This window comes from Crassostrea angulata, chromosome 6 (assembly GCF_025612915.1).
Source record: "Crassostrea angulata isolate pt1a10 chromosome 6, ASM2561291v2, whole genome shotgun sequence".
NCBI classification, from domain to species: Eukaryota; Metazoa; Mollusca; class Bivalvia; order Ostreida; family Ostreidae; genus Magallana; species Magallana angulata.
The window spans coordinates 32,372,367-32,396,310 of record NC_069116.1 but is presented as its reverse complement, the minus strand read 5'-3'; the positions used below and the strand labels follow the sequence as shown (position 1 = coordinate 32,396,310).

At 34.0% G+C, this 23,944-nt stretch overlaps 1 protein-coding gene across 1 annotated transcript; it reads left to right on the top strand.

Moving 5' to 3' along the window:
• Window positions 1–415: 415 nt before the first annotated feature.
• LOC128189689 (protein MMS22-like) lies at window positions 416–21,645 on the top strand. The gene is made up of 34 exons (XM_052861399.1): window positions 416–628; window positions 2,475–2,550; window positions 5,777–5,902; window positions 6,059–6,099; window positions 6,380–6,452; window positions 6,761–6,857; window positions 7,123–7,222; window positions 7,515–7,648; window positions 8,070–8,186; window positions 8,550–8,613; window positions 9,065–9,189; window positions 9,458–9,517; window positions 9,648–9,761; window positions 9,951–10,003; window positions 10,435–10,488; window positions 11,294–11,395; window positions 11,813–11,924; window positions 12,036–12,205; window positions 13,719–13,843; window positions 14,011–14,101; window positions 14,226–14,269; window positions 14,522–14,642; window positions 14,932–14,991; window positions 15,117–15,263; window positions 15,543–15,663; window positions 15,925–16,095; window positions 16,461–16,583; window positions 16,877–16,972; window positions 17,184–17,222; window positions 17,922–18,053; window positions 19,500–19,558; window positions 19,660–19,782; window positions 20,800–20,991; window positions 21,178–21,645. The coding sequence occupies exons 1-34, from the start codon at window positions 535–537 to the stop codon at window positions 21,221–21,223; spliced, it is 3,402 nt and encodes a 1,133-aa protein (XP_052717359.1). The 5' UTR covers window positions 416–534; the 3' UTR covers window positions 21,224–21,645.
• Window positions 21,646–23,944: the final 2,299 nt, after the last annotated feature.

Sequence of the window (23,944 nt, the reverse complement as noted above, 5' to 3'; positions counted from 1 at the left end):
TGTAACATTGATTTTGATTGTTCTCTCAATTATTTATTTAATTTTTTTGGTGTAAAATCTAAGTACATAACATATTTATCACTTCTGATCATATTTTTCATATAAAAATCGCATTTTTAAATTGCACATATATCAGTTCGAAGTTCCTCCAAATAGCTTTCGAATTTCCTCCCAATCGTTTACCGATCCCGATGGAAAGTTGGTTCACGCATGCGCACATCCTGGTTATAGTGCCTGGTTATAGGATATAAAAAGTACCCTATTCTATACCTCCAGGGCTGGAAGAATTTTTTTTTGGCCTTAGTACCCCTGATTCAACTTTCATTTTTCACTGATTTTCTTATATATACGTGTTACCATTAATCCTCGCTTCGCGAGGCGGGCTTCGCCCGCCTCTCGCTGCGCTCGGTATTATGACATTCTGTCTCATTGTACACGGCTACATAGTTAAGATTGCAGGTAAACGTGTATTTAACACTTAAATTCGAATTTTCTCCGATTAACCACATCAGCATATTATTTATTGGATCGGCAATGAGTATGATGGAATTCGAAGACAGTGAAGGTTTCCACCATCTTATCTCAGAGGAGAACATGCTTATGACACCACCCAGGGAATCAGACTCGGGTAAGTGTTGATAATTACTGTAATCAATGGCGCTAATTTGGTAAATGACGAGCGATATATATTTCTATATTTCTACCCTCTATACTGTAAAATCAGCAATAATAGAGGGTAGACATAAATAAATAGATATTGTTCATCATTTACAACATTAGCTGGGAAGCACCTGTGATCGTAATGTAAATGTACACATGTAAGAAAGGAGGGCTGAACAGAGAATTGAAACCAGGACCCCGCATCTCTAGTCTGAAACTCTACCACAGAGCTACCCAGGCTGATATCCTCAGACCATTTTGCCCAAACAAATTACAGTCAACTTGTTACCAAAGTGACTCGTACCCAAACAGACTCCTAATCAAATAGTCCAGTCATACGTACCCAAAACTCTGTGGTCCACGCGTACCAAAACAATTAATTACGACATGACTAGTCGACTTGAACCCACAGAAATTTTATAAGTGTGACATTACATTTGTTAAATACACAATGCACAAGGATAGATGAAAACCAATTGCAATAGGTCACTCAAGTGACTCGATCAGATGACCTAAAAAAAACCAGGAGTTCTATTTTCTTATTATAATAATATCTTTTTATTGTTTGTGGGTACAAGTCGACTAGTAAAGTCATAATCAAATGTTTGGGTACGAGTGGACCATAGAGTTTTGGGTATGACCAGACTGTTTGATTACAAGTCTGTTTTGGTACGACTTCACTTGATTCCGATGCTACAATAAGATTGCGTGTACAGCTGGTGTGGACATTAACATATTTAGATACCACTTTGTACCACCAGGATTTCAGTACTTTCAGTCATGCGACATTCCTTATGGATATCATGTTCATTTTCAATCCAAGCAGTGGCATGTACTCCAAACATATATATACATCCCCCAACTCCCTGGTACACCATTACACATGCAGTTCCAGACAGCACCACTTAATTATTTATTTGGGCAGGGTGACTGGGTCCATAATGACTTGTATCAATGTCACTTTGTTCCACTTGAATTTCAGTTCTATGATCTATCAGCCACGTGCTCTGAATTACTCTCCACATCTCCAACTCCAAGGAATGTCCATAATGTACCATTACCCTCCATCCAAGAACCACTTCTATACATAGGCTGGGTCCATGATCATTAATCGAATTCTTTAAATACAGTACATTCATCCTTCGTGTCATAATCTTTTTTCTCAAAAGCACAGCACAGCTGTACATATATTCTGTTCAAGTTTATCCCTGACCTTTGGCTTTATTGTGCACTGCAGGCTATAAGTTTCTTGCAATATGCCATTAGCATTTGCACAGAGTTGGGTTTTAGGATTGATTCTTGAGGAATTGAGTGAAATGGCAGATTGGTGCATATCATATATAATATGATATACAATATATGTAAATATTGACCTGGGTAGGTAAATATACATGTATGTGACTGTCTGGACTTGCTGGAATCTGACATTTGACAGGAGTGTGTGGGTTCATGGTGATATTCTTTGTGCAGCCACATTGTTTTTCAAATAAGTTATAAACACCATGGAGTAAGTAAAATTTCAATCATCATTCAAGCTTTCCCCCACTCTATTCAAAGTACATTTATTGATATATATGTCAGAAGGTCCATATTCCCTATCTCAATTTACTCTCAACATCCCCCTTCCATGAATTAAACAGTCCAAAATTTTAAAGACCTTTGTTCTAAAAATTTTCATTTTTTTGGTTATATTTTATTTGCAATGAATTATATTAGCATTTTATATCAGAAATTATAAATCTGCCATAAATATTGAGAAAAGAAGCTTTTTGATCAGTAGTTGGTAGTCACATTTGTATATTTTTTTTCTTCAGATGTGCTTATGGACATTGAATTTTCAGAGCCTTATGAATGTTCTACTTGTAAAAATAACACGGCTGAAATGAGGAGGTGGGTTGTTTAGATCTTTCATATATGCATCATTAACAAAGTACACAGTATCGCATAGCCCCCTAAGTCCGTCACTACCCTAACTCCGTCACTTTCGGGAAACTCCTCGCTGTTTGAAATCAAGTACGATTATGAAGTCATTTTTTACATGTCAAAAATCTTTAATCAAATGTCAACAATTTGCAACGGTTAAATATAAGAATGTGTCAAAAAATAACAGAATTAAAGCTTGTTCATTTTATGCACCATTGATTGTGTGAAATCAGCTAAAACTTTTTCACGGGTGCACTAAAATATCGATATTTCTGACATACGGGCCCATTCGATCATTTGCGGTGGTCATCCGTTTTTAGAAATGTCAAGATGAAACATTTCACATGTAATACATTTTTGATTAAGGTAATTAACACATTTTTTTCAGTCCACAATAGCGTTTATGCACTACTCTTGATGACAAGGTCAAATCGCTCATGCCGTAACTTTTGCCTTATACAGGGTATAGATATATCCTGTATATCGCTATTTAGAATATGCTACATTTCTAAAAATGCAATAAATAAATAATATAATAAGTAATATATTAATTAATGATATAAAATATTTGAAATAAGTAAGGACATAAATCAGACGGCATCCATACATTCTGAAAAGGCCATTGTGATTGTTGTTACATGGACCCATTTTTAGCTCACCTGAGCCAAAGGCTCAAGTGAGCTTTTCTGATCACAATTTGTCCGTTGTCTGTCGTTGTCGTCGTCGTTGTCGTTAACTTTTCACATTTTCATCTCCTTCTCAAGAACCACTGGACAGATTTCAACCAAATTTGGCACAAAGCACCACTAGGTGAAGGGGATTCAAGTTTGTTCAAATGAAGGGCCACGCCCTCTTTAAAGGGGAGATAATTGAGAATTATTGAAAATTTGTTGGTATTTTCAAAAATCTTTTTCTCAAAAACTATTTGGCCTGAAAAGCTAAAACTTGTGTGGAGGCATCCTCAGGTAGTGTAGATTTAAGTTTGTTCAAATCATGGTCCCCGGGGGTAGGGTGGGGCCACAATAGGGGGATGAATTTTTACATAGGAATATATAGAGAAAACCTTTAAAAATCTTCTTCTCAAAAACTATTGGGCCAGGAAAGCTCAAATTAAAATGGAAGCATCCACAGGTAGTGTAGATTCAAGTTTGTTCAAATCATGGTCCCTGGGGGTAGGGTGGGGCCACAATTGGGGGATAAAGTTTTACATAGGAATATATAGAGAAAATCTTTAAAAATCTTCTTCTCAAAAACTATTGGGCCAGGAAAGCTCAAATTAAAATGGAAGCATCCACAGGTAGTGTAGATTCAAGTTTGTTCAAATCATGGTCCCTGGGGGTAGGGTGGGGCCACAATTGGGGGATAAAGTTTTACATAGGAATATATAGAGAAAATCTTTAAAAATCTTCTTTTCAAAAACTATTGGGCCACAAAAGCTCAAATTAAAATGGGAGCATCCACAGGTAGTGTAGATTCAAGTTCGTTCAAATCATGGTCCCTGGGGTTAGGGTGGGGCCACAATAGGGGGATGAATTTTTACATAGGAATATATAGAGAAAATCTTTAAAAATCTTCTTCTCAAAAACTATTAGGCCAGGAAAGCTCAAATTTGAGTGGAAGCATCCTCAGATAGTGTAGATTCAAGTTTGTTCAAATCATGGTCCCCGGGGGTAGGGTGGGGCCACAATAGGGGGATGAATTTTTACATAGGAATATATAGAGAAAATCTTTAAAAATCTTCTTCTTAAAAACAATTAGGCCAGAAAAGATCAAATTAAAATGGAAGCATCCTCAGGTAGTGTAGATTCAAGTTTGTTCAAATCATGATCCCTGGGGGTAGGGCGGGGCCACAATGGGGGGATCAATTTTTACATAGGAATATATATCAAAAATCTCTTAATCAAAAACTATTAGGCCAGAAAGCTCAAATTTAAATGTAAGCATCCTCAGGTAGTGTAGATTCAAGTTTGTTCAAATCATGATCCCTGGGGGTAGGGTGGGGCCACAATTGGGGGATAAAGTTTTACATAGGAATATAAAGAGAAAATCTTTAAAAATCTTCTTTTTAAAGACCTTTTGGCCAGAAAAGCTTTAACTTGTGTAGAGGCATCCTCGGGTAGTGTAAATTCAAAATCACAGTCCCTAGTGGTAGGGCGGGGCCGTGATGGCGGTTTGAATTTTTACATATACATGTATAGAGAAAATCTTTAAAAATATTCTGGGAAAGTTTTTCGGTCCAAAACTCAGTACTTAGTGTGAAAGCACAGGTTATGCAGATATAAGTTTGATGAAACCATGATACCCTAAAGAAAAGTGGGGCAACAAAATGGGGGGGGGGTATATAGGAAAAGAGAAAAATCATCTTACAGGTACAACAACAAAAGGGGCTTGGTATTTACCAAAAGAAAGAGGTGGATAAAAATTGGCAGATTTTCAATTTTTTTTAGCAAGATCTACTGTACTTAGTTGTCAAGATATTTTGATACTGTAATGCTAATTTGATCAGAATTAAGGCAAATCTTGCTCAGGTGAGCGATGTGGCCTCTGGGCCTCTTGTTTATTCTGGCGATCATTTCATTTCGATGAAATTCCATACAATTAAATTGTATGCACCATTTTTACTTATTATAACTTGGACTAGATACTAATGGAGTTTTAACTAAATTGTTAATGTGTCTTCATTCCCTGCCATATCATAGAGCATGTGGGTGACGGAGTTAGGTTCATAAACTATGATAGCACGCGTGATAAACGTCGTATTCAGAGGGCTTATTTGAATAAAAATAAAAATATTTTTGTTAATAATTTTATAAATTATATTGTTTCAGATTATATTTAGTGATTGCAAATGATAAAAACCACAAAAAATAATTTACAGAGAAACGCGGGAGGTTTTCTGCTTATGGTGACGGAGTTTGGGTACTCGGGGGTATATGTATAAAATACTGTACACATGGTTATTTTCGGCCTCATTTGCAAACAGTTTCGCCCAGTCTTGAATTCGCCCAGACACAGTTGTATTAAAAGAGATACAAGGGCGAAAAGGGCAAAAATAAAACGGGGTCAAATATTTCCCTGTAACATGAAAATTAATACTTGATTAATTGTTCGTGACTGATGTGACTTAATTTCGTTTACTAATTTTTTTCCATGTTTTTAATTCTTTAAACCTAAGAAAAAATACAAATTTCAGATACTTGAAGAGTGTAACCAGCGAGAGTTTTCCACAGATTCCACACACCGTCGAGTTGTTTGACCAGGTGTTCATTAAGGGTCACTTAAAGCAAATGAACAGGATAAATGCTTTTATGATGATGAGGTAAAAAGTTAACTTGTACCACATAATCTCCATTCTATTTAATGAATAGGCAGTAGTGATCTATCTTCAAGTATGACCGTTGGTTATTAAAATGGTGGGATTTGTGTTATTTAGTAAATAACAACAAGATAACATACACATGTTGTTTTCTTTCAGACAATGGATGAATGTCATTAGGAGTGCTGATAATACGAGTTGTACGTATTCTTTTGTATTTAATATGAACACAATTATTTTGTAACTACAGTTTCATTTAAAATTTTACTCTTATTCTTTATGATATCAAAGAAAAATTAACCATACTTTCATTATGTGGTGTTTTTTCACGATGATAAATTTTTTGCTATTTTCACAACCAATTTTATTGGTGACTACAATTAATATACAAAATTTGTAGATGTAAAAAAAATGCTTCCACAAAACCAGTATTTTTTTCAGTGATCACTCTGAGGTTTTAAATAGTTTAATTTTTTTTAGATGGAAAGAGCAAGCTTGAATTCCGTCAGGACATTGTGAAATTTTTGGAGATTATCAAATACATCATTGTAAGGTACATGTAACGCTGCATTTGTTTTATAACAGACAAGGAACTGTGATTTCATCAATATTCGTTGAATACCAATGTTTGTGGATTTTGTTGTTAAGTCTATCCACGAAATTAAATGTTCGTTGAAGTGCAGTTTCTACTACCATCTTGTATTGAATAGGGTCATTGGCCACGAATTTACGTATCCTTGAAACTGCGATTTTCATTTATACAGGAAAATTGATACCCTTGAATATTAATGAAACCACAGTATCATTCACTTTATAGATAAAATGAAATAGTTAGAAGATATTTTGTTTCTGTGGTTTCAGTGATGGTGCAGATGGAGAGACCTGTGAAGACCTAATGAACGAAGTGTATGGTGTCCTTCTCTACACCGATAGGTTATCAGACCTGGACCGAGACATAGTATGTCAAAGACATAAACCATCCTTCAATTTTTAAAGACAAGATACAGGGTTTTAAATGAGTAAATGCTAAGTACCCCTGCAAAGGTTAAAGTATATTTAAAGCTTGAATAATTTGAGATTGACAAAGAGTACTCTTTTGGGGGAAAAATTGTTAATGCATTCCTAACACCTTATTGACCTTAATATGGCTGGTCCATGATAGCTAGATGGCACATATAACCTTTTCATAGCTTAGTCTGCATTATTGATGATTTTATTTTCAGTCTGATCCTGAAGAATACGAGAGTTGTTGTTTTCATAGTCGACTAGATATTTATGTTGGCATTCTTAAAATTCTGCATGCTGTAGAGGTCAAATCAATAGGTAGGTAGAATACAGATAAACACTGAACATTGGTATCAAAATGTACAAGACTCACGTACAGTGAGACTAAAATAGTGTTGATTTTTATTGTTGCCTTATAGAAAATAAGCAAATCAGGGATTGTTCTTTATGATAGAGCATTTTTTCTTTTCTTATACATTTGTAATGCACTATATTTCATCAGTTTTCATTAATTAATGTATGTAACAGCATTCAGTGTTTTTGAATGATGAACCATTATATACTGGTGAAGTATGTATGAACAAATTTGAGAAATTCTTTTTGTGCACAGATTCCCCAGAGAGCAGCTTCCAGAGGAAATGTGTTCCACAGAACCAGTACAGGGACCCTGGATCAAGTTTCCTGTCCATGGTGCAATTGATGGTTTGGGAGCTGGTGACACTGGCCAAGAAGATGTATACTCTGGTAAACAGCTTCATCTCTGATACCATGATAGACACATTTATTCATGGCTCTACAAATACAAATTGTTTTGCGTTTAGAACTTTCGTGAACATTTAATTTCATAGATTTAATCTACAGTAAAATCTTCTAAAGTTGGTGCTCAATGAATATTTAATAACGAAATCACAGTTATATCTCCTAGAGATAAATTAAAAATCAATTCCATATCATTACAACCATAACCTTGGTTGTTTGGTGAAAAATGAAGATACTGATATTAGATAAACTGATATTTTTGATTTAGTGGATAGTTAAATTACTTTGTATAACATGCAAAACTTTCCACCATCCTCACCCTGAAAAAATTAAAAAGGAAAGAAAATGTACATTGAAAGTGATTGCATTGTCACAAACTATCCTAAGATTGTTGACTTCTTGATAGGCTTCTCTTCAAGATCTGCCGACCAAGTCTCCGTTCCCCTGTCCCTGTGTTTTAGAGGTGTGGAAACATGTCAAAATGTTGGTGGATCACGCCCATCAGAGGAACCGCGGGGAAGAGGTCAGTCTACACAGGCTGCACTCAAGACTGTAGCAGCTACGTACAGTAGCACTTCATAACTGCTATTCTTGAACAATTATGCTAGTTTTGTAGCAATAACAAGCATTTATTCATACAGTGTGTTAAATAAGAATAACATGGAGATATCTAACATTGCATCTAGGGTAGGTGCTAAACCTTTTAGTCTGCAGGTTGTAGTTTGACACTTGTTAAAGAAAAACTAAGAAATTTTTATGAAAAAATTCACAATTTGTAGTTTGAACACAAATTACTTGTTTGGTTTAAAATAATAAATGGCAATCTGTGTTTAATATGTACATGTATTTTATTACTATAGTTAAAGTATGTAATATATTGTTTCAGTTGTTCTACGTGCTTCTTTTTGACATTATCAAAAGGCTTCTTCAAGAACCAGACCCTAAAGATGGTAAGACATTAAAATAATATTTAAGAAAACAAGTAATGCATAATTACTGACTACATACTTTCCTCGTTTATTCAATACACACCGAACCCGAAAACGAACCCAAACATTAAAAAATTGGAATATAAAAAATTAATTTTCTCCAAAATATGTCAACCAGACGCTAAAAAAGTGAAAACTTGATCTGTAGTTTGACATTTTGAAGCTGTTTAGCAAATTTCATATTATTCCTCAAACGCATAAAGAAAAAAAGTGTGGAAAACTGAGGTGGGACAGACAGACGGACGGACGCAGAGGAAAGCGATAGTCCCCTCCGGTGAAACTGGTAGGGGACTAAAAATAGTTAAAGGGTGATAAATCGAATACATGTTTGATCAAATATAAGCTTGAACTCCTCAAAATATTTGAGAACAACCATAGAGGCTGATAGAGTACACATTTTCTATTTTTCCAGAGGAGATTGACTCTGATGTTTTTGAGTGCCCGCCTGGGGATCTCTTTGGAGAAGACAATGCAGAATTCTGTCTGTGGATTCTTGTTCACATCTCAAAAATGGCAACAGCTCACAACACACAGCAGGTTTTTTGTTTCGAAAAAATATTATATTGAAAATAAAAATAATGAAAAACAGATGTTTATTTGTTTTGCTTGTATTACTTTTAATCTATATGGTAAGTTTTTTAGGACTGGGTAACTGTGAAAAGTATTTGTGAAGAGGAGACTCTCGTGAACCTTGCATAAAATTTCTTGCATGCCAATAAAAAGTTGGTTTACAATATATGATTAAAGATGTTAAAACTTGTTTAGGATCTTTGTAATACATATGTGTATTAATTTTCTTTTTCAGAATTTTGGTCAAAAAGTTGTGGAGATAATATCATCTGTACTTAAATCATGTTTGTCAAAAGTAAGTTTCCTTCTTAAAAAAAAAACAAACTAGATAAATAAACAAAGATACAAGACCTGCTTTGGATTTTGGATTTATGTATGGCTTGTACAATGTATTATTAAATGGGTTTCATGGCTCTCTATTTCAGGAGAGTATTACAGAGGCCCAGCTTCGTTTTTTGGTCAGTATGTGTCATGATCTGCCCACAGATACAAGGGCAGGAATCCTGATTCTTCTGTGGGAGTTCTTCTACAAGAAGATGGTGGGTACATCATTGTTAAACATATAAACTTGTGTGATGAGAAATTAAAAAATTCACTATGTGTGAAATTATTGAAATGAAAAATGATTTGTAAATGTTGGTACATGTAAACCTTGCATTAAGAAAAACAATGTGTGACTATAAAGTAGAGGTTGTCTTTCTTATTAAGCTTTATGTTTTGTATTTTAGAACAGCAGTTTTTCTTTGAATACCAAGAGTATTGAATCAGTCCGAAGACTTTGGTATGTTTAAATTACATATCTACATGAGCATGAATGTTATGAATTTTTTAAGGCTCCATTATTTCATATGTTGCTCTATTTGACTTCATTTTTCAGATGAATGGATACTTATATTCTCTATGTGAAAAATAGATTTCAATCTTGCAACTACTTGTGCACTCTTATGCAAGATATTATAATTTATTATGATTTGTATTGTATAGATCTTTTGATTTGTCAAGATCCACTTAAATATTATTCAATAATTTTGATGGATCAGATGCTTAGCTGAACATATCTTCATTTAGAGCTAAATTCATCCTTGATGGTCGTTTTTAATTGTTTTGTGAAAATATGTTTTCTACTCCTGTTTTAATGAACTTGTTTACTGTATATCATATCTATAACTGGTAGGTACAGTTATATTTGGATTTTCTCTCTTTTCCCAACAGTAAAAGTGCAGGCCAACAGATAGAACTGTGTTGCAGAATCAGCAATGGTGAAAGGTGAGTATGATTACCCCATCTTATCACCTGATTTCTTTTACATCACACAGTAATTATCCCCTAGTTTTTCACAGTCATACTGAAAGCAGATTCTATATTCATTACTTGTTATCGTATTTGTCGTGAATTATGTGTCCTAGATGATCCTTTAATTTTCAAGGCTTTCATTTTGCAGATTCATTAATGAATGTGAAAAATTTTTAGTGAAGCAAGATTTTTTTTCATCAGACTTTTATAGCAAATGTGTCCATGTTTTTTTTTTCATTTTTTTTAACAGTTGAAATTGTAAAGACATCTCAATCAAAGAACATGAGTTTCTATTAAAGTTGTTGTAATTTCAGAGGATGTAGAGTTACTATTCTTTTCATACCAATATGAGCATTTCCATTCATACAGCCTTTGCATGTTTTTGAAATTTAGAATGTGATAAATACTTTGATAAGAGTTAGTGAAAAAAGATAGTGAGAAATAAAACCTAGAATATAAATAAATTCAAAGCAGACAAAAACATAGGAGAAAAGACCCAAAGCAAATATCCCTCCGTTATGTACTGTAGATTTCTTTTTTAATTACGTGAATTAATATCCACCTAAAATCATGAGGAGTAACCCAGCCAAATTTCAAAATCTTGCTTTTTTCAGACACCAGTATATGATTAATATACTAAAAAAATTGGTGCAATCTAATATTCTTGCCATTTAATACAAAACAGTTGAATTTTACTCACATAAAACAAAAATTTTACAATATATCATCAAAAATTCACAGGAGTTGTATACGTGTGGTTTCTTTTGTTTCGTTTCAGTAAGGTGGACGACAATAGTTACATCAGGTTTCTTTGTATTCTTTGTCAAACTCTGCAGGAGAAAGGGAGTCTGTCATCAGAATGGAAACAGATGAAGGGAAGGTACTGAATATAAGACGTTTATGCATAAATTTAGTTATACGTGTGTACTTGCTTTAGAGAATAATTAGATGGAAATGACCAGTTATGGTTACGAATTAAGCCTACCAGGTCCATGCACATGTACATTACCAATAAAGCTGCTTTGTAATTGGTTGAGTTTATAACAGAAAGGCAGCCTGTTGAACTTGTTTTGAGTTTTTTAATGTCAGCCACGTTAGATGGGGGGGGGGGGTATACTTACAATGTAGATTAATATGATGTGGGCTTAATTTATTTGTGAAATTGAAAAGAATTGAATTTTATTGATTAGTAGTTTTGAAGACTTTGGACACTTTACTATCAAGTAGTCAAGAACACAGTGCCTTTATGTTAAGACCTATGTACTGGTATTTGACTTTGTTTTTTTCTTTTTCTCAGGATATTTTCAAAATTCCATGTCCGTCGTATGCAAGAACTTACAGACACAGGTTTACACAACTTCTTCTGCCTTTTTTTGAGCTTGGCCATTACAGCAGACACAGAAGATATAGTGAGTAGCTTTGTTGACACCAAAAGTTCATGAAATCTGAAAATAAAATCTTAGAACCTCTATTTATAAACCAAAATTACCTCAGTGGTTTGGGTCTTTCTACTGTCACAGATTTTAAGGATGTGCAAGTTCAGTGACGCGGTCCTGGGTAGTGAAGTCTCCTCTGTCAGGGTCTGTCTCCTGAGGGGACTCTTTGCTGCTGTCTTGTTGTATATACAGAGAAACATCAGTGTGGAAAGTTTGTCAGAAAAGTTGGTCAGCATCTTCAATATGGCTTCCATGTGAGTCACTACCTCTATGTATGCTTTGTTTTAAAATACCATTAATAGTCTTATTTCTGTCATATTTTATCCAAAATAATTGGGGGTTTTTATATCAAAAGCTTTTATTTTTATAATCGCATTATGTGAAGATGTGTGTTATCATGATTTCTAATTTTAATTTCAAGTTAATCTGTAAATATGGCAATTTTTATCACTTCACACTCTCACGAGAATCAGCAAGACAATATAAAAACAATAACGATGTATACGACATAAAGTCAGTGCTACTTCTAAAGTTCACCTCAGTACACTCTCAATCAAAAACAATCGAGTGACGTCACAAAGGTTTACACATTAATCCGATAGATTTTTTCGGCGTCAGTAAATTTTGACCCACAATTCATAGTACCAATGGTTTCCAACCTCACGTTCTCACGTGAATCAAAGTAAAACTTTTGAGAAGCATATAAGATGTGTAATTTTAAGAACATCACGCTTTTTAAGTAAATAAAAAGGTATACTTCGCGTACTTTTATTTCTCAGGCGAGTTTTAAAGAGTTAGAAGGCACTTAACCAACGTCAGCTTTGACGTCACAATAAGCACTGATAAGGGGAAATTACTCTAATATATTATAAGTTATTGTAAATCTGCTGAAATGACCAACATCCTCTCAAAATCTTGCAATGGCTAAGCTAAAGAACAGCTGAAGAATAAGGACATTTCTTCAGATACAGGAAACAGTTGTAAATTGCACTCATTTGGTTGAATGCTCACATTTATTTTATTCACTATAATTACGGTAATTTACTGGAACGTACACGTAGCATCGCCTTTTTTAAAAAGGGGGTGGGTGGGTGATGGCAGCCTCATCCAAAAAATCTTTGCAAGCAAAAAGAAAAAAAAAAAATCATGAAAATTCTAATCCTTCAGCTCTTTAGCAGTTCAATGGTTTCTTTTAATATGATTAAGCAAATATTTTTAAGCGTAAACTAGAAAAAAAAAATAAACATTATTTTTTTTTTTAAAGTGGAGGGGGCAAATCCACGATAAGTCGATTTTTTATGTGTAAATTGAAAACAAATTAAATATTATTTTTTTAACATGGGGTGGGCTCCATGATGAGAAAAGTTTTATATGTATGTTTAAGAAAAAATGTATATACTGCAAAAAAAGGGGGATGAACTGACGTTACAATCACTTTAAAAGAGGAGATACAGGGCAATGAATATTTATCTATTAAAATCTTTATCATTCAACAACATTGTATCTGAGATTAAACTACTGTTCTTCCTATAAATAAATGAACTATAACAAATCTGATAAACTATGAATAATGAAAATTTACTGAAAAATAGGTATGCTTTATTTTTTTGCATTCAAATTTTACGTTGTTAATTTTATTTTTATTGATTTATTATAATTCATTGTTTGATCACATGCTGTGCTCGCCCCAACGGTCGCACCGTAAAACATATTACACTTTGATATATAGAGTTTGTCTACATTGTTTCAGAACGTGTTCTTTTGTAGAGACCTAGGTCAGGATGAATTGAGGCGTTACAATCATTGGACTGTGGTGTGTGCTTATGTAGAGCATGTTGCAGAAGTTTTTGAAAGAAGCATTGATGTGGAACTGTCTCAGCATTTATTTATTGGTAACAATATTCTTTAATTCATTTACTAGACTAAGTGAAAGAGTGTATACATGAACATGTACATGTAGATTGGGATCATGTTGATTTATTACTCAGATAATGGATAAGTTTTGCTGTAAATAGAGAACACTTTATGAAATATAAATAAAACTTCCCATTATATTTAGGGGAGGGATTTGGAAAACTGATGGACACCTGTAAAACTTCTGAAGTCAGTGGCTTGGTCATCACATTGCAGGAAATTCTCTCCAAGTTTAGGTAATTATTGTATTTCAATCAAATACTGCACTACATCTTACAACTTTGAGGCCTATCTCTAAGATCTATAGAGAATTTGCTTAAATTGTAGGCTATTTGCATAAGTTATGATTTTTAATTTTAGAGATATTATAAAAAGAGGCTTCGTCATGACAGCAGGAAATTCAGGTATGTTAAATTTTTCTATATGTCATTCTCTTTCTAAAAAAGTTGCAGTATAAAATCAGAGTACCTGTTGCTAATCATCATACCTGTACATGTACAGTGTATAGTCCCATATTTCTGGCTACAATCGTTTCCAGTCAAAGTGTTTGTATGCATTACTGTTCTCTGCTTATTTCAGCTTATTTGTGTGTGTGTTATTTTTATATGACCGAAAAGCTAGTTTTGGATTGCATTATTTTTCCCTGCCTATTTCAGCGATGTATTCCGCAGTGATGTCCAACATTGCCCCGCCCCTGAGGACACTCTGTTGCAGTCAGACAGCCCCAGAACCATGTGCTGACCTCCTGGCAGCTTTGTGCTTAGTGTCAATGGAATGGTAAGATTGCAAGAATGAGGGCAGAACGAGGCATTAATGTCTAAAACTACTGGTATCTCCAAATATACTGTACCAGTAACTCTCTGCTTAGTGTCAGGGGAATGGTAAGCGGGCTAGAGAAGAGACCAAAAAAAAAAGTACAATCAAACTGTCTTCAAATGTAGTTGGGGATCTTTTATTTCATTTTCCTGAGAATATTTAAAATGTGTAATATTTACAGAGATACAATAAATAAATATATATTTGCTTGTAACTTTATTCAATGGTTTATTTACCGTATTTGGCACAGTAAAACAGAAGACTTTGTCAGCATCTTTAACTTCTCCACCAGTGATTCAGTAAACAAGAGGTATGTAGTTGTACATGCAATTAAATTTCAAATATAGAATAATAAGATAAGTATGGCAGAAGCTCTTGATTATGTGTTAAAACTTTTATTAATGAAGTGAGTGATGTTATACTTCATGATTTTAGCATCGCCAGTCGCTTTCTGTCCCAAGTTCTCTCCGTGGATGGATTTGTACGGAGGTTGTCGGAGCACTGCTCGTCTTATGATGTAACCCTGATTCAGGCCTGGGTCGCGTCCTCCATACTGGTCCCCCAAACTCCCCTCAGACTCAGGTGATTGTTTACTTCTAATGTTCTTATACAGATTTTTAAACTGAAGTACATTTAAACAACAAAATGCCCTCTTTCAGATATTAGGGTAGTTTGAGAGAGAGAGAGAGAGAGAGAGAGAGAGAGAGAGAGAGAGAGAGAGAGAGAGGAGAGTACATGTATATTGATAACGTCTTGACATTTGCTAAGGCATTTTATGGAGTTGTAGGTTGATGACTTATTATCTGTACACATACGGTAATTGTATTCATTGCATAACAAACTGTACGATCTTTGTGACAGAGACTTTCTCCAAGTCCCCGCGGTGAGTGAGATGTTTACAACCAGTGGTCTGGATCCTCCAGAAGACGGACAGATCATTCACTTTATACAGGCAATCAAGAAAACTTATGATAAAACCACGGTAAGTATATCACAATGTGGGGGCTGTAACCATAGTTATTCACAAAACTAAGACTCCGAGGGTTGTTACCATTAAACTCCAAGCTATGACCAGTTATAGGGAAGGGGAGATTCTATCAGAGCTTCATTTTGCTGTATCACATTTACTGCCTTGGACTAATCACATTATCGGAATATTTTTGTACAAAGAAATATTATAGGTTGGGGGGGGGGGGGTTGGTTGGTTGCCTTTTGAAGCTTCATTTTGAAATTTTCCATACAGGGCTGGAAAGAGAGGATATGTCTGAGGGATAAAGTGATGCAGTATTTTGTGGACATTCACAAACAGATAGCTCCTGTGGTGCAGGCCCTTCAACCAGTCGATGTCCTGCAGAATGTATACGCTGTACTGGGGTACCTAGTGAAGCACTGTGCCCCTGTCTTATTTCTTCAGGTGATTCTCATCTCTTTCTCAGCCTCTCAATGATAAAAAAAAAACCAGAACAGATATTGAAATTTAAGTTTCTTTTTATATTACTATTACTTTAGTACATACATATGTTAGAAAAAATAGAACAGAATTTTAACTTTAGGTATTCAAATTATATGGCTACTTGAAGTCTTGCTGTTAATTTGCATTTCATGATGTGTATGTATAATTTTTTTTTTAAGAATGATCCATCTCTATTTTCTTTTAAAACTATTCATTGTGAATAAATGGTTACTTTTACTCTTCAACAAGTCTCAACAACTAGTCATTAGCAAGTACTCTAGCGCTGCCTCTCTGGTTGTATAATCTATGTCTGATTTTCATTGCAGTCAAAACCAGACTGCCCCCTCCCCAACATACTGACAGCTCTAGTTGTCCCACACTTCATGTTCAATGCAGACAAACCTCCTAAATCAGCCTTCCTCAACACTGTAGGTGCATACCTGCACCAGGTAAGAAGAATTGACTTTTAATTATGCGATTTAAATTATAAAGAAACTGCCAATCTTGCTCCATGACCTTTGTAAACATTTTTTTACCTCATTTATCCTGTTATCACAAATACTAGAAAACGTGAGCTTTTATTTACTGGGGTATGTGAGAAATAAATAATTACTTTCTTTTTCAAGGTCGCTGAAGGCTTTTTTGAGGTTAACAGTCTTGATATATGGTGAAGTAACTTTGTTCGATATATATCAGTGCCTTTCTCTCGGAGTGTGATAAGAGAGCATTGTTTTGATTTCAGTTTGTGATCGGCCTCTCCAAGCTTGAATACAGGCGGGCCACTTATGTCAACAGAAAGCTGGGAGATATTGTTTCCATTTATCTACCAAAGCTCTGGGTAGATTCTTTTGTTATTAACTTTGTCAATTCTTTAAAATAAACCCAAAACTAATGATTTAATCATTGTCTTTGTTGTAAAAATTGTTGAACAAACTTGCAGCTGAATTTTTTTTTCAACTGTGGCAAGAAAAGAATCTAAAGGTGCTCACTAACTATTTATACCTATTATGATGCTATTTTATTTTCATACTAGATTTTCTCATTTTCAGAGTTCCTCCATGGGTCCTTCAAGGCAACATCCACTTGTGGTAAAGAATGGTCATAAACTCCTTTTTCCCCAAAATCTGTTTTCTCACATATTTTTATGAAAATTCATAGCCTATTATAACCACTCTCCCTACCCAACACACACACATCTACAATAGGAAAACAAAATGAGTTTAATATATGCATGTACATACCAAAGACATATATATACCACCTCCCCCCAAACAAGGTGGGGGGGTTGTATGGGAATCATGTTGTCATTCTGTTGTTCTGTCTGTGCAATAATAATCTGGTCTTTATATTTCTTATGGAGGAACATTGAAAGTTCAGGGTTACTGGAGAGGAAAGTACATAATGTGTGTCCTGTCTATATCTTTCTTATGGAGTATAACATTGAAAGTTCCTACTTCGCATATAGATTGCTTATGACATGAAAGTGTGTCATGAACTTGACCCAAGGTATCAAGGTCATTGTCAAAAAATTGCATAATTTCTGTCTAGGCAAGATCTTGAGATGGAAAAAGAAAAGAGGCTAAAACTTAAAAAAAGATTGCATGTGGCCTTATAATACAATGTACATGTATGTCCTGACTGAGCTTTGGTCATTTTGTGCAAGTTTAAGGTCACTCTAAGAAAAATGGTGCATCCTAGAGAAAAACTTGAGTTTTTATATTTTTATGCAGGGGGTATCATTTTTGAGCTTGCTCACAGTACCTGTATGAGCTTATCTTTTTTTTCAGTTGTCCTTAAAATCCACGTTCGTAAAGAATCCTTCAGATACAGATGTTGCCTTCAGACATTTTGTGTTGGAACTTGTGTGTGAAAAATTCTTGCAGTTTGATTATCAGGCATACAACCCTCACCAGCAATATGTAAGTTGATGGGTTTTCATACAAAGGACTATGTGCGGTATGGTCAAATATCTGCCCCCGATTTCAACCAATTTTTAAATAGTATCGTATAAAAATGAAATCTTCACAAATCATTGTAAAGAGGATGCCTATAACTTTAATAATGATTTTAGTCATCATTGCTCACTCCCTGTTTATCTATGACGTCACCTAAATGACCTAATTCCCGCAAATTTGCAAACAAATGAAGATATTCTCATTTTTGCTCTATATTTTGCATTCGGAAATATAGAGCGCAGGTCTGCTCAAGTGCGATTTTAACATATGTTTTTCTTCAGATAGTTATACATATTATACTAAAAAATGGTACTTGAGCAAGCCTGCGCTCGATGTTTCCCAGTCGAATAACCATCGGAAAACACCCATATTTTGCTACAAAACATCAATTTATCAAAATAATGCAATATTCATGACGTCATTTCTACATTATGACGTCACTGTGGTGATAACCTTTTACACCTTTATTTCCAATATGATTTTAACTATCGTTCACCTTATTCTAAAGCTCTTTCTAAAACTTTGATTTTGGGGGGCAAAAATTGCATAAAACCGCACTTAGTCCTTTAGATGAAATATTTCTTTTCAATGTATATTTGATTTCGATCAATGTTTTCTAGATGTTACCTTCATATAAAAATAATTCTGTACTATTTGTTTGATTTAAAAATGAAATCAACATTGAACTACTAAAACCAGTATTTATTTGAAGTATTTTGAAAATGATTACTGTAGAAGCACATATATTCTTTGGGTTAAAATTTTGTTGTTTAGAAACCAAATACAATTTTGTTGGGATTTTTAATTTTGTCATACATGTATTGTAATCTCTAAAATGTATTATGTATCAATTCTGTTTTTATTAATACTAGGGTTAAAAATTTGTCATGGATTTAATTTCATTGATAAATACTGCCAACGAAAATAGCGAAATTAAATCATCAACAAATATTTCTGCTTGTATATGATCTAGATGTACAGTGACAGTGCTGTAGTTTATAATTGAAGGAGTTTGGTTAAAACTAAATCAGTGAATTGACAAGGGCATATGTTGAATAATTTAGACTGCATGTGCTAAAAATGGTATTTGCTTTTGGCACTTGAGTTGATAAGAACTGCAAACACGGTAAATTTAAGCAATGTTTTATTATTTTCTAGTGTCAGAAGTGGTCTCATTGGAATATATATTACCTGTATGAGGCAGCTTTTGTATGAAACATACTACTTTGCATAAATTTATGTTTGCTTTTTGTTTTAATCCTTTTAAGGCCATCAAAATTTAGGCAGTTTTAGCAATGTATTATCATTTTAGAAGTGGTCTTATTGGAGTATTTGCATTGTGAGGCAGTTCTTGTATTAAATATCTTACTTTGTGTAACATTATTTTTTTTTTGCTTTGATCCTTTTAAGGCCATCAAATATCTGGTGGAAGTGGTCAAGCACACAACAGACCCAAAAGTTATTGAGAGGTAAATTCAAAACTCACTGGTATCAGCAATTTTCATTCTTTTTAATTTAAACAGTTTCTAGTAGTTGAGCCCTTCTCTTCATTTTTGTTTTTTTTTTACAGTGACTGTAGAATTATTCTGTACCCTATCCTGAAAGTGGAGCTACTGATGTCTTCCCAGCAATCTGAGCTTCTACTCCTGAGTGTGATGGAGGCTGTGTGTCTAAGTCAGAGGGACTCAAACATGTATGTACAAATATACTGATTACATGTAATGGTTTGGAGGTTGTTGGTTTTCTTGAGCAATAGGAAAAGCATCTGTAATTGCAAAAAAAATATGAATTTAGATACTGCCTCTTTGAATCAATCTAGAATTTTGTAACACGTATATTACAAAATATACATGTATAAGCTTAAGTTACAGTATCTTCCTTGTGTATATTTTCAAAAAAACTCTTGCAACCAATGCTATAATCCAGTTCCATCTGAAGAATTGAAGAAATATTGTTTTACATTGAAATGCTCATGTACATGTATTTTTTGAACAACATTCAACATTTTCAAAGATAATTTTTTGTGCTTCTTGATTTCAATTCTCAAGTATTCTTGTGGTTCTCGAATAATGAATCGGACACTTGACATGCGAAGATGTCATGGAGTAGGCATTCAGAATTTGATTTTAAGTGTGTCTACTTGAGTTTTATAAATGCACTTCTGATTATACTGTTTTTATATCTAGATAAACTTATCTGTTGGGGCTGTTTTTTCATTGCGTAATATGTTTTACTTGACTTGTCAAAAAAGATAACATTTAATGATTTCTGGTGGACAATTTAAGATGACTTGAAAAAAGTGTATACTAGAAGGTGTAGTATCAAAGCCTGACTTCAGTTCGCATGTCATTACTGCAAACTTACTGCTACCATAATGACACTAGGAATGTCCCTTATGACTCTAATCAAAGAACGTTCTAGTACTTTAATCTAAAATCTAACATGCAATATCAACAGTGCAAATAAAAACAGAAATAAGATGCATTGTTGGTAAGTCTTTAACAAAAATAAGTGGTCACTTATTTAAAATGCTGTAATAAATTTTTTTTTCTGATCAAAGGAAATAAAATACAAATGAATTTTTTTTAAACTCTTTTCTTGTTTCTTGAATATATGAAGATGCATATAGGGACATTTTTGTAATGATTTTTCCTGTAATATGGCTCTGCTCTTTGAGAGAAACTGTTTACAGTTTTTAACAATTTTACAGATCAAACATTTGTACGATTTTGTCCAAATTCATTGCTGATCATAAGAAGGGTCATCTGGAGGCTTTATTCAACCTGCTACAGAAATTACCCCCTAGATGTGGCCCCTACATTTCACAGATTAGCTCTCAACTACAGCATTGTTTGATAGAAAACGAGTCATTTAGAGGGGTGGGGAGGGATAATACTGTCAGGTATGTATGAAATTAGAGAATTATTTTTTGCTTGAAATTTAAATTATAGATAACAAAGAGACTCCAGAAATTTTATAAAAGTGTGCAAATCATGAATATAGAATCGCCATATTTTAATTAATTGTAAGAAGGTTTGCTGCAATAACAATTAACTGTCTATAGTTTCATTATTGTTTGCCATTTCAGGTCCAAGTATTATAATTTGATGAAGCATTTCAATGTGGGATCCTAATTGTGAAAAAGAGCGAGTTACTCAAATTAAGACTGCTTGATGTGATGGAGAGCCTCAAGATCACATATATTTGGTCTGGCCATGTAATAGTGCAAACCAGATATTGAAAGCTTCCTGTGAAGACTTTTATTAGAATGTCATTGTGGCTCAATCCACACATTTGAATACCAAGTGAATGAACTAACCAAATCATTGGATAATTAGAGTCTACAGATGCACCTAGTTCTTTGTAAACTGTGACCAATGAATATACCTGGTAACCCGTTACATGGATAAAATCTTTGTCGTTGGTTTTACATGACGTCCTAGCTTGTTTGCCTTGTTATTAAAGATGCACTGAAAAATGCAACTTTTGTACTGTACTGTATGTGCGATATTGTTTTTATATATATTTATATTTTATTAAATCAAGCAAGACTGTGGTTTCTATCATCTTCTTTGTTTTTAAATTGATTATTTAAATTTAGTCAAGGGTTTTGATACTTTTTCTCAAGCCACGGTATGGAGTCCGCATAGCCAGATGGGAGAGTATCGTACATGTTAGGCCTGGTTTGCAATGCCTGTTTTCAAAATCCCAGGAAAGAATATCTTTGACCTTAGAACTGTTTAAATTTAATACATGTACATGTTTATCAAAATTAAGCCGAATGTGATAAAATCAAAAAAAGGAGAAGTTACTATACATTGCTTTTATGGTGCTATCGGCCATTTATTGTCTCTTTGATATTTTAAAAGACCTTATGAAATCGAGTGTGAACGATGCCTTTCAAACATACAGTTGATTGAATAAAAAAAAGTGCCCATAATTTCATCATATGAATACCAGGTGTTTCTCTGATGAATATTTATCGTCACAAAAATACATTTAACGAAAAGTTTTGTTTGATTTCAATAGACAGTTTTTATACGAAAAAAGTTGTATTTTATTAAAATGTGTTACGGAATATTAAGTTTAGTGGCAAGGTTCTGTTCCAATTCTCAAAAGTGGAAAATTTGTTTCACTGGTCTGGTTTCCAACCTTATTTTTGACATGTTCGCAATGGAAAGAAAACCAGGCCTTTGGGGCCACATTGCTTACCTCACATGTAATGCCGCTTTGAATTTTTCCATTTGTATCTAAAATATTCCAGTAAGTACGCGTTTACTTCTTTGTAAATTTTAATTAATATTAGCCTAATACTTTCAGAGAAAGCTTAAACATGCGTGAAAAAAACATCATAATGATAAATCATTCAGACGAACTTTATTTCACTATTTATGGAATTACTCTCCCCCATCCCCCTGTGGTTAACAGGCAGACGACAGGTGATCAGGAAAGCTCAGTTTTAATCATTGTGTAGATAAATTCAATCCCTGTGTCAATTAGTGACGAAGTGAGCTAAAAACCAAACTATTCCTAAAGAATTATAGCGACTACACTGCGCCCTTATTGTTTTATTCAACAATTTATTTTCCAATAATTCCAATTTGTTCATATTTTTACAAGGCAGTGATTTAAAACACTGATTAATGAGACCAGAGAAATAAACGTTTGTTGGTTGTCTCTATCGCAATTTGATGCAAAGAAGAGATGATCTATTTAGTGAAGCTTACAAAACATGTAATTTTGTTTCATGTGAATTTTTTACGTGACGCTGACTTGTAAACTGAATCCAGTTTTTCGAAAGACATATACACTTGTATAGATAACATTAATTCTTGTTTGTTTTGGTTGCACTGTTCTAATGAAACGAAAACCACACCCTGTATAAAACAACAGACTAGGCTGTAACTCGACCCACGGCACCATTGTCGGTAGGATTTCCAATAGTTACTTTTTGGTCGAATTTTTTGTTGTGCGGCCCTGAACATGATTGGCAGGTAAAGCAAGGAGCAAGTGTTAAATGGTCTCGCGGAGATACAAGTCTTTTCAAAAATTCTTTCTCACTGATCAAGCTTATCAGTAGAAGTACAAGTTCTTTGTTCGCAACTGACAAAAAAATTTCAGTTTTCACAACAAACAGGACAAAAACAATCAGACGAGGAGTCCTCAATGTTTGTCTTTCTTCATTCATTGCTGGTGACTGGAGAAAACATGACATATTTATGCCATTAGTTCAAGCATTCTTTTGTTTAACGGGTCTGTAATTATGATTCATACGATGTGTGGTAATTATTACATGCATGAAAAACCGGTATAATTTTTTGGGGTGTTTGAATGTAGACAATCCGTCGTTGTTAACCAATTCTTTTAAGCAATAACAATTATATTTAATAACCAAAGCAGATAAGACAAGTATGATAGGGTTAACTATCCTAAAACACGAAAAAATCTTAAGACACTGGTAATACCAAAGATCACACTTTAAAATGAGTTCCCTAATTTGAAATAACAGCAGCTAGTGTGGTACCAAAGATTGAAACTTTAGTGAAGCTTTAAGTATTAGCGATGCCATTTTAATAGTGAAACACTTGCTAAACTGCTATACTATCATATAGTACGCCTGGCTCAAAACATAAAATACTGAAACTAAAAGAACTAGTAATTGGCAAGCGTGTTTAGAGCTCTCAAAGCAACAGAAGTTCCAAAGTTGGAAACATGTGCTATTATTAATACGAAAGAAAGACACGCGAGCAATACCAAAGCTGGAATCAACTTAAACGTGTAATTAGGATTACCAATTATTGAACGGTATCAATAGTTGGAACTTCAGTAAAACATGCTCCAGATTGTTGAAACAT